The 14,639-nt window shown below is 64.8% G+C and overlaps 3 protein-coding genes across 7 annotated transcripts in view; 1 reads left to right on the forward strand and 2 right to left on the reverse strand.

Moving 5' to 3' along the window:
• The window catches only part of CAMSAP1 (calmodulin regulated spectrin associated protein 1), a 55,537-nt gene extending 52,982 nt beyond the window's left edge, over positions 1-2,555 (forward strand). For 3 of the 4 annotated variants that reach the window (XM_042912498.1, XM_042912499.1, XM_042912501.1), the window contains one exon: positions 1,416-2,555. In XM_042912498.1, coding sequence (XP_042768432.1) covers positions 1,416-1,718 — 303 coding nt within the window. In that variant the 3' untranslated portion in view covers positions 1,719-2,555. The remainder of the gene's footprint in view (positions 1-1,415) is intronic. The other variant, XR_006195788.1, reaches the window with a different exon arrangement.
• Positions 2,556-11,592: 9,037 nt separating this feature from the next.
• LOC122205289 lies at positions 11,593-12,488 on the reverse strand. Its single transcript, XM_042913555.1, has one exon. It carries the CDS (start codon positions 12,486-12,488, stop codon positions 11,832-11,834), a length of 657 nt encoding a protein of 218 aa, XP_042769489.1. The 3' UTR covers positions 11,593-11,831.
• Positions 12,489-12,531: 43 nt separating this feature from the next.
• Positions 12,532-14,639, reverse strand: part of KCNT1 (potassium sodium-activated channel subfamily T member 1) — a 50,068-nt gene continuing 47,960 nt past the window's right edge. For both annotated transcript variants that reach the window (XM_042913557.1, XM_042913556.1), the window contains 2 exons: positions 12,747-12,831; positions 12,532-12,652 (listed from right to left, as the gene is read on the reverse strand). In XM_042913557.1, coding sequence (XP_042769491.1) covers positions 12,532-12,652; positions 12,747-12,831 — 206 coding nt within the window. The remainder of the gene's footprint in view (positions 12,653-12,746; positions 12,832-14,639) is intronic.

Consider the following 14,639-nt stretch of genomic DNA (forward strand, 5'->3'; position numbering starts at 1 on the left):
TTTTGTTGAGTTGGATTCTCTTTTTCCCGGTTAGTCTTTTAAAACACGTATTTGTGTGTTATTTTGAGTTAACGACAGTACTGTGACGAAACCAATGTGTATTTATGAAAGATAAGTGTTTCTAAAGCAAAAAATGATTAGGAAGAACAGTGGCACCATTTCACGTTTTTACAAATCCTTTAAGTTCCTGGGTCCTTGTCTGCTTCCACAGGCAGCATGTTCTGGGGACACCGTGACGTCGCCTCTGGAAAGGCCCGCTGCACACTCGGGGGTGGGGGCGGGGTCAAGGCGGAACCCGGTAGCTGCTGTTGGAGGGCGGTGACCTCGAAACCCTCTGGTCGGGTCGCGGGAGCCCCGGGACTGGGGCTTGGGAAGCGAGAGGGCACAGTGTTGAAATAAGTCTTTCCAGGCATGAGGAGGATCTGTTCACAAACGTCCGCGACACAGGACGCTTAGTTCAGAGCACAGCGGGCCAGACGCTGTAACGAGGACCCGCAGTGCCGCTTTCGTCCGGTTCCTGCTCCTGGCGGCGTCACTGAGGTGTCCCTCACACCACACACCCCGTCCGTGGGCTCCGTGGGTTCCCGTCCGTGGGCGGAGCGGTGGCCCCGGGACCGCGCGGTGGGGGCGCAGAGAGAACCCTGTCCTGCTTGGCCGCTCCCCGGCCCCGCTCCCACCGGCCCGCCCTCCGTCGCTGGACGCGTGTCTCCTGGTCGTTTCGCGGAAGGGAACCCCTCGCCGGGCGGCCTTTTGGGGCCTTTCTCCCAGAGCGTTGCGGTTCTGCCCCTCCGTGTCAGGGTGCGGGTGAGGGCTCCCCTTCCTCCTGTGGCTCTTGGCCCCGGGTCGTGTAGCCGCGTCAGTTGCAGGCCATTCGGCCGTCCGTGCCTTCCTGACGGTTCTGACAGTGCTGTTGTGCGAGGCGTGCGGGCGTGCTGGTGGGCGTGCGTGTGCGCGTGCGGGTGTGCCGGCGTGGGTGCTTCGGCGTCCCGGGTGCGCACCTCAGACCGGAAGTGCCGCGGCCCGCTGTGACCACGGCGGTGGGAGCAGCCGCCCACGTGAGTTCCGATCCCCGGTGGGCAGCGGGAGGTCCCAGCGTCGCACCCGCAGCGGCACCTGCTGCCACCTTCCCCTTAGGCTGTGGCCCCCCCGGGGGCACCCTTGGCGTCCCGCGTGGCTTCGATGTGCGTTCCTCGGGTGGCTCCTACCGTGTGTGGCTCTTCACGCCGTCGTAAAAGCGTCTTTTCTCGCGTAGCCCGACCTGAGTCTCCGTGGCCCGTGACGCCTGCCGCGCTGGCTGTCGGGGCGGGAGGGCTGGGGCCGGGCGTCGGCAGGGCACCCGCGGGGCGCTGTGGCGGCCGTGACTGTTGGGCGTGGCCCTCAAGTCCCTGTCTCTTTTCCTTTACTCCCCAACACAGGAGCTGGAGAAGTGTGACGCCAACCACTACATCATACTGTTCCGGGACGCGGGCTGCCAGTTCCGAGCACTTTATTGCTACTACCCCGACACCGAAGAAATCTACAAGTTAACCGGCACGGGGCCAAAGAGCATCACCAAGAAGATGATTGACAAACTGTATAAGTACAGCTCAGACCGGAAACAGTTTAACCTGATCCCGGCCAAAACCATGTCCGTCAGCGTGGACGCCCTCACTATTCACAACCACCTGTGGCAGCCCAAGCGGCCCGCGGTGCCAAAGAAGACCCAGACTCGTAAATGACACCGGCGCCGGCGGGGCGGCCTGCGGGATGCGCGGACGGGATCGATATTTATTATTTTCGTTCGTTTGGTACGAAGCGTGCGGAGTCGCAGACCTTTTTCAGAGAGGCTTCGGTTGACAAAAGAAAAGCCTCCCCGGCGGCGCCCCCCACACGCACCGGGTGCCAGGTGGGGCGAGGAGGGGGAGGAGGCACCGTGCCGGGTGGCTCGCGGCCACCGCCGGCCACGCGGGGCCGGACGTGGGGTGCGCGTGTCGCGAGGTCTCCGGGCAGTGGATCCCTTTACTTGAAGTTCTCCTCGGTGTGGATGGAAAATGGTCTTCTCTTTCTCCCCTCCTACCCCGACCCCTTTTGCACGTGACCCGACCCCCTCCCCCCTCCTGTGCCGTCCGGCTGTAATCCCGTGGGGGTCACAGGGCTGAGGCTCGGTCTCGGGTCAGGGTGTTTGAATGTCGTTAGGAAAGGAATTCAAGTTGGGGGAACCTTGTTCGTTTGAGAAACTGTATGATATTTATTGATTGTGTCTACTGCCAATGTTTATATCCAGTTCTAAGATTTCTGAAAAAAATTCTCGTTCTTTGCTGCTCAGAAAACGTTTACTGAAAATCCCAGTTCACTAAAAGCACTGAAATCTGCAAAGTCTGTCTCCTACTAAGATGACGTTTACAGACGCGATGGTTTTCTGCCACGCAATCATGAGGACGGTGAGTGGTGCCATCAGCCGGCCTTCGCCTCATTGGAAATAGACGAGCGGAGCAGGTGACCGCCATCGCTCCCGGAGTTTGGGATTGCGCTCTGATGATTTGTTCACTTTAATAAAGACAGATTTTGGTACAGTAGACCAGTGTTCACTCTGAGCATGTTTCTCTCGAGAGGTGACGCGCTAAGCCGACGGTCCCTTTAGCGGCCGTATCGCTCCGTGACTTGTCTGGATTCTTGTTCCGAAGAGCAGTACGCCCCGAGAGGAGTGCGCGGCTCCTCGTCCAGATTGATAATCTTGTTCCGTTGGGCCTTTAAAAGCGGCGTAAGTGGTCATTTGCGGTGGAGCGGCTTCGGGTTCTCTCCACGTTGGTCCAGACGGTCGTGTCGCTAACGCTTCTCCGGACCAGATGCTCCCGGGAGACGGGCCTTCGGCCCCGCCGGGTGTGCGCCGCGGCTCCCCTCTGCCTGGCCGTCGCGTGGTCGCAGTCCTGACACCGTGTGACGGACCAGCTGCTCTGAGCCTTGACTTGACCCGACTGCCAGAAGATTCCGGAGTCACGTTAGTTTCGCACATGTCTTCTTGGGAGTGTTACTCGAATCTGTGTTGAACTGTAGAGACGCCGAAGATCCGTAGGAAAAGTTAGGCAAACGTAGCTGCTCCCTAACTGTGGGTGGAGCACGAGGTAAGTGAGCCCCGTGCCTCAGGGAGGGGGGAGCAGGCTACAGACCCCGAGGGGGGGCTGTGGGCCTCCCTCCCGCTTCCCCCGTCTGCGCCCCTGTCTTCCGAAGATTCGTCTGTAAATACCGTGTCCGCGGCAGCCGCGTCCTGCGACTGGGTGGTGGAGGCCGCCTGGGCCGCAAGCCGAGTGCTCTGAAAGGGTCCTGAGTGAACTTGTTCTCCTGTGCTTCTCGCTGTGTGTTCGATATTCTCTCATCCTATTTATTTTAAGAAAGCACCGAGATGTAATAAAGTAATTAATTTGCTTTTTAGTAATCACACACGTGTGAGGTTGTCGTGGCTCCTTCTGTGGGTCGCGTCTTTTGAGGAGTTTCGCGTCGTTAGTTGACCGACACGCTTCTCGAAAAGCACCTCCTTCTGGCCCGTCGGGTGGGGAGGCTTCCTTTGCGAAGTCAAAACGTGCGACCGCGTCACCGCCGGTTTCGACGTGGCTGCGCGGAGCGAGTGGGGTGGGATCGTTCTCGACGGAGACGCGGGGGTGCTCCCGGCAGAGAGCTGGGCGGTCGTTCCCGCCAGACTTCTGGGAAAGTTCAGGATCTCTCGGTGTGGTGAGTCAGCCTCTGGGGTGCCCTGACCATCGTGGGCATGCTCTGTCGGTCACAGCAGCCGACGTGTGTGCTTAAAGGGCCGATAGGCGCCCTCTGGGTTCTTTGTGTGCTGAACGGTGTGGCAGGCGTGTTTACTATGGAGAGTTTCAGACACACGGCATGCGTTTTGCGGTCGAGATTTTCGTCTCTTTGGGCCCGATGCGGCAAGCGTTATTTTTCAGTTTCTAGGATTGCACTGGTAGCTCTGTGAATGTTTCACGCTCGCCAAAGCCCTTCTGAGGCTTGCGTCCTGTTGTAAATTCTTACCATGGAAATGAACGTCTCGTATTGCCACTCGTCTGTCTATAGAGAACTTAATTTTGTAACGAAAGCGTTGAGCAAATGATGGAACGTGCGAAGTTTAAGTTCTTGGTCTTGACACAGAGTCCCGGGGGCCCGAGAGGGTGGATGTTTGAGATAAATGACACTGGAGCGGGTGAGTCCCGTGGTGACGTTTATCTCGCGCCCATACACAGGCGTGCACGAGCGTGGTGGGTACAGATGTGTGTGTGTACAGGTGCCCTTGGGCCCGTCGGCCCCGTGTCCTCAGTGTACCACACCAGGGCCGTCTCTGGTCCGGTCTTGCAGCCCCCGAGCTGCCCTCAGTGAGGCGGAGGGGGCGGGAGTGGGGGGGGGGGGGGCTCTCAAGTCGGTCCTTGGCTGCATTTGCAACTGTGGTTGTCACTCAGACGGGAGAGTATCTGCTGAAAGAGACTTTCCCTTTGGAATGAACTTGCGTCGCCTTCGATGATCGGTGCCGGCTCCTTCCGTGGGACGGGGTCTGAACGTCTTTGTGTCGGAGCGTGTGGCGCGTGGAAGGCTGTGGCTGCGTTTCTGCTCGCGTGCGTCCGCGTCGGAGAAGCAGGTCGTGCCCAGGGTGGCGTCTTTTCTCAGCAGCTCGGGGCGCCTTGCTGTCTCCTCGATGGCGCCGGTGGGTCCTTACAGCGGCGTGAACAGTGGAGGGAAGCGATGTATAAACGCCACAGTCCAGGCCCGCACGCAGGCGCGAGGCTGTGACAGGCGTGTGTCGGGAAAACCTTTCTTGGCTGCAGAGACGCGGCAACAGCACTGAAGCCGCTTCCCCGGAAGTGGGGTGGGGCGGGTGTGTGTCGCCAGCCGGGGGCGCAAAGCCTCTGTCCTCTGCGCGGCTCCCGTGTCGGGGCCGTCAGGACACTCCACCTGCGTTCCGTGCCGGTGGCGCAGGCAAAGGTGTCCTCAGGATGTGACGTGCCACCAGACCCAGCTGGACAGAAGGCCACGACGCCAGGCAGGAAACGATCTCGTGTCACCGCTCTCTTGTTCTAGAAAGAACCGGACAGACTGCCCCTCACTGTTGTACGTCATCACGAAGAGGAAGTCCTGTGGCTGGTCACGGCGCCGTTTCACGTGGTGGGTCAGACGGACGGTGACGCGGTCTCGGGGTCGTCCGCAGCCAGAGGGCGCGGAGGGGCTGCCAGGGCCGTGGGCACGCCGGCTCGCTCGAGGCTCGCTGTCACGCGGCGGTTTTCAGTCGAGCCGATGAGACTCCCTCGCCCGCAGTTTTGCGGGAGGCGGGATTTACTTTCTGCCGTTTTATTCCAGATGATGTTTGTTTTCATTGTAAACCGATCCTTGTTCTTTTTTTTTTTTCTTAAGGTTATCTTTTTTTTTTATTATTATTTTTTTTAACGTTTATTTATTTTTGAGACAGAGAGAGACAGAGCATGAACGGGGGAGGGTCAGAGAGAGAGGGGGACACAGAATCTGAAACAGGCTCCAGGCTCTGCGCGGTCAGCACAGAGCCCGACGCGGGGCTCGAACTCACGCGAGATCACGCGAGATCACACGAGATCATGACCTGAGCCGAAGTCGGCCGCCCAACCGACTGAGCCACCCAGGCACCCCTTAAGGTTATTTATCTTGAGAGAGAGTCACGGGAAGGTCAGAGAGAGGGAGAGGGAGGGAGAGGGAGGGAGGAGAGAGGGAGAATCCCAAGCAGGCTCCCGCACCATCAGTGCAGAGCCAGACGCGGGGCTCGAACCCACGAACCACGAGATGATGACCTGAGCCGAAACCAAGAGTTGGGCGCTTAACTGATTGAGCCCCCCAGGGGTCCCCCCGTTCTCTTTTTATCCTGAAGCAGAGCTCACCCACAGAAAAGTTAACGAATCCCAGCGTGCAGCCTGCTGCGTTTCCACAAAGGGCCTTTTAGACTCGTAAGTGAATGGTGCTCAGCCAAATCAGCCTCGTGCCAGAGCCGTGAGCTCCGAGTGCCCGGGAGAAGCCTCCGGAAGGGCTTTGTGGAGGGAGGGCCATGCTGTAAACAGGCCTCAAGTGACCTTAGCTGCCGAAAAGGGGGTGGCCCCCCAGCGAATCTGGGCGTGCTCTGGTTGTCCTGCCGACGCGCCTGTGGGCTCGACGTTGTGCCGGGCACGCGCGGTAGGCAGTGAGCGTTTGGGGCTGATTCGGCGAAAACCGCCCTCGGTAGGATGGGGAAGCGAAGAAGCGGAGAGTGGGAAGGAGGCGGGGGGTGATGTTCCCGGTGTGAGCAGCCGGTACTCGGGGGCGTCAGTGCTCCGGGGACGGACGGCCTGTTTTTGCACAAAGTAGCAACGTTACTGACGCTTCCTGCAAAAACCTCCGTGCGTGGGGACCTCTGGCCCGTGGAGCGTTGTCCCGTGTTGACGTGGAACCGGCCCCGGGGCAGTGTGGCGTAGGTCCGCGGCCACCTCCCGGTGCTTCCAGCCCGGCCCCGAGGGATGGCGCTCCCGCTCCCCGGCCCAGCGCTGCGGAGGCTCCAGTCCTTCGTACAAGGCTCCGGAACGCACCTCTGGAAACCGTGCTAGAGGCTCGGTTTTCTCCATATGGATTTGTTTTTTCAGTCTGAGGGTTTATACACGGTTATTTGCAGCGACGCCGCGATCCTGACCTGTTTGCTTCTGAATTGAAACTGGTCACGCACCGCTCGTCTCGAAGCCCTGTAGGGGTAGCACACCGTCGCCTAGGACCGGGGTGCAGACGGCAGGCTCCGCCTGAAGTGCGAGGCCAGGGCAGCGGGACCTCCCGCACGGGTGGGCGGGTCCTGGAGCCCGCCGGGTCGGAGCGGGCGCTGGCTGCCACGGCCCACTCGGAGCTCTGCTCCTCGCCTGGGCTGGAAACGGATTCACTGAGTGGGACGGTCCCTGCTTGCCACGCTGTTCGATTTGATTTTGTTCACTTAAAACCTAACGGCTGCGGTGAAAGCGTAAGGTATAAATAGCTCACTAGAGTGACGGGCGCCGGGAGCCGTCTCTCCCCTTGCGGAGGGACGCGGCCCACGCCGTCCCGGGCGTCCACGGGTGTGGATGCCGCACACGGGACGCGTCCAGCCCTCGTGGAGCTGCAGGGGCAGGAAGTACAGGGGCGTCAGTGGTCTCCAGGGGCACCCTTGTCTGAAGTGCGGCCGGCTAGGCCGGCCCACGGCGCCGCGGCTGAGACCCGTGCGACCTGAGGGACGCTCAGGGGGTGGGGGGGGGGCAGAGTGCATCTCGGACCCGCGAAGCGGCCTGGGTGATGCGGTGCGGACTGCGTGGGGAGACGGGCCTGGAAGCCCGGGGTCTCCAGGGCTCGAGGGGAGGACGTTGGCGTGCCCCAGATCTCTGTGCTCCCGCCAGTGCCGAGTCTGCACGGCTCAGGGGTCGCGGGCCCCTGGCGTGCGGGCTCTTCCCGCGGCCTCTCTCGGTGCTGTGACTCCGCATCTCCCTGGTCACAGGAAAGCAGAGCGTGTTTTCACGTCTTTGCCGCGTATTTCGGTTTTCCTCCCGTAAGATGCCCGTTCATGCTTTTGCCTGTTTTTCTGCTGGGTTGTTTGCCTCTTTCTAATTAATTCCCGGCAGGTGAATTTCTGAGAGGTGACACACAGACGAGGACAAGTGTCCCATCCTGTGGCTTTTCACTGTCTGGTGTCCTGATCCACACAAGTTCCTCGGGTTCATGTGGCCTAGTTGCCGTGGTTCTCATCAGAGCTACCGGGACTTTAGGAAGGTATTTCGGAAATGAACTTGTGAAGCCCGTATCCTGGGCGTTTGCGTTCGGGTCCTTGTGCACCTGGAGCCGGCGTTCCTGGCCGCGTGCGAGGGAGCAGCCCGGTCCCCGTTCCCTGCAGGAGCTTGAGGACCCAGAGCCCTTCGGAGCTCGCCGCACCCCCTTTCCCCGGCATCCTGCCTCTGCCGCGATGCAGCCGCGATGGTCTCTCCTGGCCTCTCGGTCCACGTGGGAGGCAGAGTAACGGCCTCCCCTCCAGACCCTGGGACCGTGCTTGCTGGGTGGCAAGGGGGTGGAAGGGACAAGGCAGCCGACCTTGAGATGGGAGGCGACCCGGGTCGTCCCGTGAGCCCCGTGTGCTCACGGGTCCTCAGAGGTGCGAGAGGGAGGCGGGAGAGAGAGACGCGGCAGCAGCGGAAGGGCTTTGACGGTGGAGGAAGGGGCCAGGCAGCGGACGGACCCTCCCCCCCCACCCCGGGGGGCCTCCTGGAAGGAGTGGTCGTCACGCAGGGAGACCGGCCTCGTGTCTCCGACGTACGGAACCGTGAAGGTGGCGCGCTCGCGTCCGCAGCCACTGTGCGGCGACAGGAGGGAGCACCCCGTCCACCTGTCCGTCTCTGCGGCACCTTGCCCCCGGTCGCTTCCTGTGACCTGGTCACAAGTCTTGGTATTTGGGAGAGCAGGTGCCCCCGTCAAGGGTGGCTTGCGTACTTTTGTGCGACGCCACCTACATGCCCCCAAAACCACCCTCAGAAATTTGTAGTCTTAAACGTATTTGCTAAAAATTAAGAAAGAGCGGGGGCGCCTGGCTGACTCCTTCGGCAGAGCGCGCAACTCTTGGTCTTGGGGTCGTGAGTTCGAGCCCCACGTTGGGGGTAGAGATGGCTTAAGGAAGTAGATAAACTTTGAAAACCTTAAGAAAGATGGAAAACCAGCGAAACGAGCTCTCAGCGGGGAGGCTAAAAGAGTAGTAAAAGGGGGAAGGGACAGACGCGTGTCAGAAGTGGACACCGCCGAAAGGGAAGACGACACAGGAGAGCCGGCCGGTGACAGCACGGCGGCGTGCCGGAACGCGAGGAGAAGCCCGAGAACAGGGAGCTGCGGTCGGCTTGTCCCTGCTGAGTGCACGTGCCGCAGGCCAGCTGAAGCCTAGAAGCGAGGCCGGCGGCGGCGCGGGACGGTAAGCACCGTGCCTGGTGGGTCAGGAGTGCACACGCGCCCACGTCCTGGGGCGACTCAGGCTACGCGTAAGAGACGCTACGGGAAAGTACTTGGCGGCCATCGGCACGTGTTCACGACACGTTTTGCAGTTGGAACTCGTGCCATTTGGCAACACCTGCCGAGACCTCCGGCAAACCCCACGCTTAGCAGTTGGGACGCTGGAAGGATCCCCGTCTGGGTCGGGTCGGGGGGAGGCCAGGTGGCCTTGGGCCCCAGGGACCAGCCAAGGGCTCACCGCACACCCGAGCCGTGGCAACAGTGGAAGGACCGAGGAGGTGTGACGCGTGGGGACCGGAAGCGCGTCACCAGCGGCATCCAGAAGGAGGAGCCCGCGCACCAGCAGTCGCCTTCAGCCCGGAAGGAGGAAGGGAGCCCGCGGGAGGGAGGGAGGAGAAACAGCCCCTGGCGGCCGCCTCTCCCCTGCTCTGCGCTCTGGACCTCCGGGGCTCGCCGCAGGTTGCTTGTTCTGAGTTGCACGCGTCCTCCGTTCCCAAATAAAGTCATCTTGCGGGTAAATTTTGAGAGGTCAGTAAAAGGTAAAAACCCAAATGATCGTTATTTGCAGAAATGAGAAAGTCCTTCCAGAAACGCAGGGAGGAGCAGATGACAGGTCCTGGAGCCCAGAGGGGGCTGGAGGACAAGCCGATCGGGAAGTGTTTTGAGCGGAAGGGCTGGGGGTGGGGGGGGGAGAGGGAAGCACGCGGCCGCGGGGCGTGGCCAGGACATAGCTGGGGAGACCCCAGGTCACCCGGGTGGGTTCCCGGCCAGGTGAGTCCACGGGCGGAGCACAGCCCCGGGCGCAAGTCTCTGGAGATGGTGTGCGGCTCCCTCAGCTGACTCCTGGGTTTGGATCTGGGGACCAGGGACAAAGGTGCCTGTGCTGTTGTCCTGTCTTTCAGGCTTGGGGAGGGGCTTTGAGACGCCCGGTGCCTCCCGTGCATCTCAGCACCAGCTCTCGAGGAGGCACCAGGGGAAGGGGTTCCCCTCGGAAGGCCCCCCTCCCCGCCCCAGGCCACCTCAGAGCCCCAGGTGGGTGACGAGCGTCCCAGGACCCCCTCTGTCCTGAAGGTCCAGGACCCTGAGATAGGACAGAATGGGGCTGCGGCAGATGCCCAGTTGCGGGCTCTGGACGTGGGACGGGGCCACGGGGAGGTGGCCTGGGCGAGCAGTCCTCCCGGCACAGCCCCGGACGGACCCCAGAAGCACAGGGCCAGTGGCTGTGAGGACCCGGGAGCCAGGCACTCTGCGGACCTCCCGGGAAGCCCCTCTGACGAGCCCCTCCGAGAAGGGGTCCACTTGTGGAGCCGGGGGACCCCAGGAGCCTGCCTGTGTGGCCGAGAGGCCGTGCCCACCGCCCCCTTGAGGCAGGGGCCCCTGCAGAGCGCCCTGGGCGGGGGTGGCCCCTCCCCCGAAGACCCCGGGCCCTGGGCCAGGCTGGACGGTCAGGCCACACCTGATGGTGGCATTCACCGCCAGCTCAGTGCTCTGCAACCAGGGCAAGGCAGAGGGTCCAGAGACACCGTGGGTGCCCGTGGGAGACGCCCGCAGGGCCCGGCCTGGCCCGGCTCCGTCGGTGGACGGTCCTGGGCTAGCGGCCCCGCTCTGGGTGTCCCCGGGCTCCTGCTGACCTCACTGGGGGGTGAAGGTGGTCCTGGCCGGCCGGCTGCCCCTGGGGGCCGGGAATGCGGGGGCTGCCCAGTCCCAGCCCCAGGCAGGCGGGCTGCCATCCCGGACTTGGAGCGCCCCCCGCGGGCAGTTGTGTTGGCTCAGGAAGAAGACCGGAGGCGCGCCCGCTGGTGTCTGAGGACCCCTACTGGGAAGCCTGCCCCCAGTGTCTTGGTGCCGTCCCCGCCACCTGGGCCGGTGACCCCAGACTTGCAGGCCCCGAGCCCCTCCCGGTCCTGGTGGCGGGGAGCGTCCTTTCCCCCTCCGCTCCCTCAGGGAGCCGGGCAGTGGGTTCCGGGAGGAGGGGCTGGGTCCCCTGCGGCCGGATGCTGGTATGGGAGGGGATGCCAGCCGGCAGGGCCCCGTGAGCCGCCGACACCCGCTGGCACGGATCCGGGGCCCACGGTGTGCCGGCCCGGACTGTCCAGGGCCCCGGACGACCCCCACCCAGTCCACAGCGCCCGCCCTCCCGGCCCTGCCGCACACCGAGGGCTTGGGGGCCACCGGGCCGGCGCGTCCCAGGCAAGCGGGGCGCCGGGGGAGGAACTGGTGCGGGGTCACAGCCCTCCCTCGGGCAGGCCCCTCTGCCCACTGCCGCCATCCGGAGGCCGTGCTGACCCCTTCCCTTCACCCAGCTTCGTGGGGTGCTCTCCGTGAACAGGAAGGACGCAAACCTGGACGCCCCTGGGCTGGCGCACACCCCCTGGGGCGGCCCTGCCCTCTGAAGGGGGACCCCAACACCCGCCGGGCCGCTCGCCAGGGAGCCCTCGCCCCAGCCGTGCTTTCCCAGCGGCCAGTGCCCACGGGCCGGCCCGACGCCTCCTGCTCTGGCTCAGGCCAGCGGCCCTTCCTCGGGGTGGGGGCTTCCCCGTGGGGTCCGGGTGGGGTGGGGTGGGGTGCGACCGGGTGGGTGGCACCACAGAGGAAATGGCTTATACACGACCCTCACGTTTGCAGAAAGCATCCATTTAATAGAAGGTTCCAGCACTGACCGTGCAACACCTGCCACAGTCACAAAGGAACCCGGGCGGCTTGTCCCCAACGGCCACCACCCAGGCTCCTTCCCTTGCTGAGGAGAAAACCGGGGCCAGCATCCCGCGGTGAATTGTGCTTCCATCGGGCGCTAAGGGGCGTGGAACCCTGTGCCAACGCACCGCCCCTGCCCAACGCCCAGCGCCCGGGGGCCGGGGTGCGACGGGTCACGTAAAACCAGAGGGGAAGGACGTCTTCTTCTTTTTCGTCACCAAGGCCTTGGTTGCAGGAACTCTCAGGTGTCCCCGGGCCCCTGCGGGGGTCTCGCCCGGCCCCTCCACGTCCCCCGAGCACGCCCGGCCTCCGGAGGGGCTCCCGGCCAAGCTGGACGCTTGCAACTTTCTTGTGTTTACGGCTTCCCTCTCGCGCCCAGCGCACGGGGCTGGAGAGCTCACCGGCCGGGAGCCCCCCGGGGCCAGACCCTCACCACCGTGTGGCCGAGGCCAGCTGGGACCCACAGAACACGCGAGCCGCGGACAAGCCCGTGAGCGGGCCTTCGCTCCGTGGCCGTGAAAACACGGCTCCCGCGTGAGCCGTGTGCGCGAGTGAGTGCGCGCGAGTGTCGGGCTCAGCTTCTTCCCCTCCCCACGCACCCCGGCCTCAGCCGGCGGTGCGGCCAGGGCGGCGGGACCCCTCCCCACGCAGCCGGGCCCTGTCACGAGTTGCGGTACATGTGGGGACGCGGATCGGATGGGTCTGTAAAAACAGGTTAAAAAAGGCCTCGCCGCCAGCTCCTCCCGGCCCGCGGAGGCACGGTCCGCCCTCACGGCCGTGGGAGGACTCCTCGAGGGCCGGGCCGGCGTGGCAGGGGCCCCGCGCTCCATGCAGCGCGATGCATGCCGACGTGGGGACGGGGCGCGGGCCGGCTCAGAGCTGCGTCTCGTCCCGCGTCTCCGGGTGCCACGAGGCCAGCTTGTTGCCGACGCTGCTCTCCCGGCTCTGGGGGCTGCTGGCCACGTGGGCCAGGGGGTCGGAGCGGATGAGATACCTGCCGGGGAGGGGGAGAGTCCTGGGTGCCGGCCTCCGCCCCCGCCCCCGCCCCCGCCCCCCGCCGGGCGCCCGTGGGGGGACGCGGGACCTACACGATGTCGTTGGGCTCCAGCCGGGTGTCAGGCGGGGGGTTGATGAGGACGTAGGACAGCGTGTTCTGCTGGTCGTTCATCTGGTCTGCAAAGACACAGGCCCCGTGCGGGTCACCGCCGGCCACCGCCCCGGTCCGCTCCGCCGGGCCCGGCCACGGAGTCTTCCCGGCCCGTCCAGGCTTGCCGCCGGGGTCAGCCGCGAGGGGCCGGCGGCGACCCGCGCGGGGCCGGTCACGGAGGTGGCGGCCCTGAGCAGAGGCACGGAGCACACCTGCGGCCCCCTGCACGAGCGCGCACGCGCCTTGACGCCTGACCCCGCCCCCCCGCGCCAGGCAGGCCGCCCACACGCCCGGCTCAGTTCTGCGCTTTGGACGCGCGTCCTTTTCCCCACAACCTGCTCCTGCCGCGTCAGCCCGCGGGGCCCCGGGGGCGCAGGGACGGCCCGGTCTCCGGCTCACGCGTGGCCGTGGGGACGCAGCCCGCGGTGGGGAGAGTGGGCTCTGGAGAAACAGCGGTCCCGCCACAGATGGCGCCTGGCCGCATGCAGGGCTGGGGGCGGGCACGTCCTGGCAGAGGCCCGATGTCCCCGGACGGGGAAACGAATGGTTCTCGGCCTCCGCTTAGCCCTGTGGTGAGGTCTAAAGGCACCTCCCGACCCAGAGCAGGCGTTAAGGGGGGCCCCTTAGCTGGGGCGGGGGGCCGCGTCTCGGCCCTGGACCCAGAAGTTCTGAGCGGAGCGGAGTCTGACCCCTGCAGCCAGAGGTCGAGCGCGGCAGCTTTGTGGGGGGGCGGGCGGGGCCCCAGGCTGGGACTGGGGGGGGCCAATGGACATGCACAGCCAGCCGGGTCCACCCCGGAACGGGACAGCCTGCCCAGCCTGTCCCTCCCACCGCTGGAGGGCGAGTTGCTCTGCCTGGTGACCACGCCCCTGTCGGGGGCCCTCTGGTGGGAGCTGCCAGCCGCGAGCAGCGTGGCTCGGTCGGTGCACCTCGCGGCCCGGCCCGGCAGGCGCCTCCCTCCCCAGTGGGCCTCACGGGGGGTGCAGGGGAGGGGAGGCGGTGCGGGGGAGGCCCTCCGATCCCGGGCGCCAGTGGGCTGGCAGTGCCGAGGCACACCGGGTCGGGACACGGTAAGGGGAGAGGTCGGTGTGGGGGCCGGGCAGCCGGCTGGTTCCACCCCTCGGTGGCCGAGCAGCCAGAGCCGGGCGCCCGTCTTCTCTTGCTGGGGGGCCCGTGGGGACCCCCCACCCGGCCTGGGCCCCTGCTGCCCCCCCCCGGGTGGATGCAATTAGCAGAGCCTGGGACTGGCCCGAGCCAGGCCTGGTGTTGTGCTTCGGCGGGGGGGGCGCAGGCTGAGCGGGGGGGTGGGCAGGGGTGCGGCTCCAGCTTCAGTGCCAGGGGCTGGGGGGTGGTCAGTCACTGACCCTGGTTTCTCCAGGACAGGACAGGTCAGTTCCACCGTGACCACCGTGCTGGGGTGGGGGGGGGGGGTGGCTGACGGTGGCTCTTCTGGCAAATGAGCAAAGGCAGAGTCACCTTCTCTACCCCATCCTCGCACCCCATTCCCCCCAGCCCTGCAGGCCAGGTCCTTCCACTCCCGTCCCCAACCTGGGCCTGTGACTCCTGGCCCCGTCCCCTGAGGTCCGCACCTCACCGAGCCTGCACCCACCCTCCAGGGCAGGCAGTGAGCAGGGGTGAGGCATACACTTGTACCGGCAGTTAGTGATGGTGCCCTCCCTGGGGGCGGGGACCACCCTTCAGCCCCGGCTAACGTGGTTCCCTCTCCTCCGGTGTTACGTATGTCCTGCCGCGGGCACCTCTCAGCGACCACACGCAGGGGCCTCTGTAAACACCACCAAGTTCTGGGGACCCTGCAGGTGAGCCCGCCCCTGCC

This window comes from Panthera leo, chromosome D4 (assembly GCF_018350215.1).
Source record: "Panthera leo isolate Ple1 chromosome D4, P.leo_Ple1_pat1.1, whole genome shotgun sequence".
Classification (NCBI taxonomy): domain Eukaryota; kingdom Metazoa; phylum Chordata; class Mammalia; order Carnivora; family Felidae; genus Panthera; species Panthera leo.

Bases quoted from the DNA above. Each gene is read 5' to 3' on its own strand.
- LOC122205289 (XM_042913555.1), bottom strand. From the start codon at position 12,488: ATGGAGCGCGGGGCCCCTGCCACGCCGGCCCGGCCCTCGAGGAGTCCT.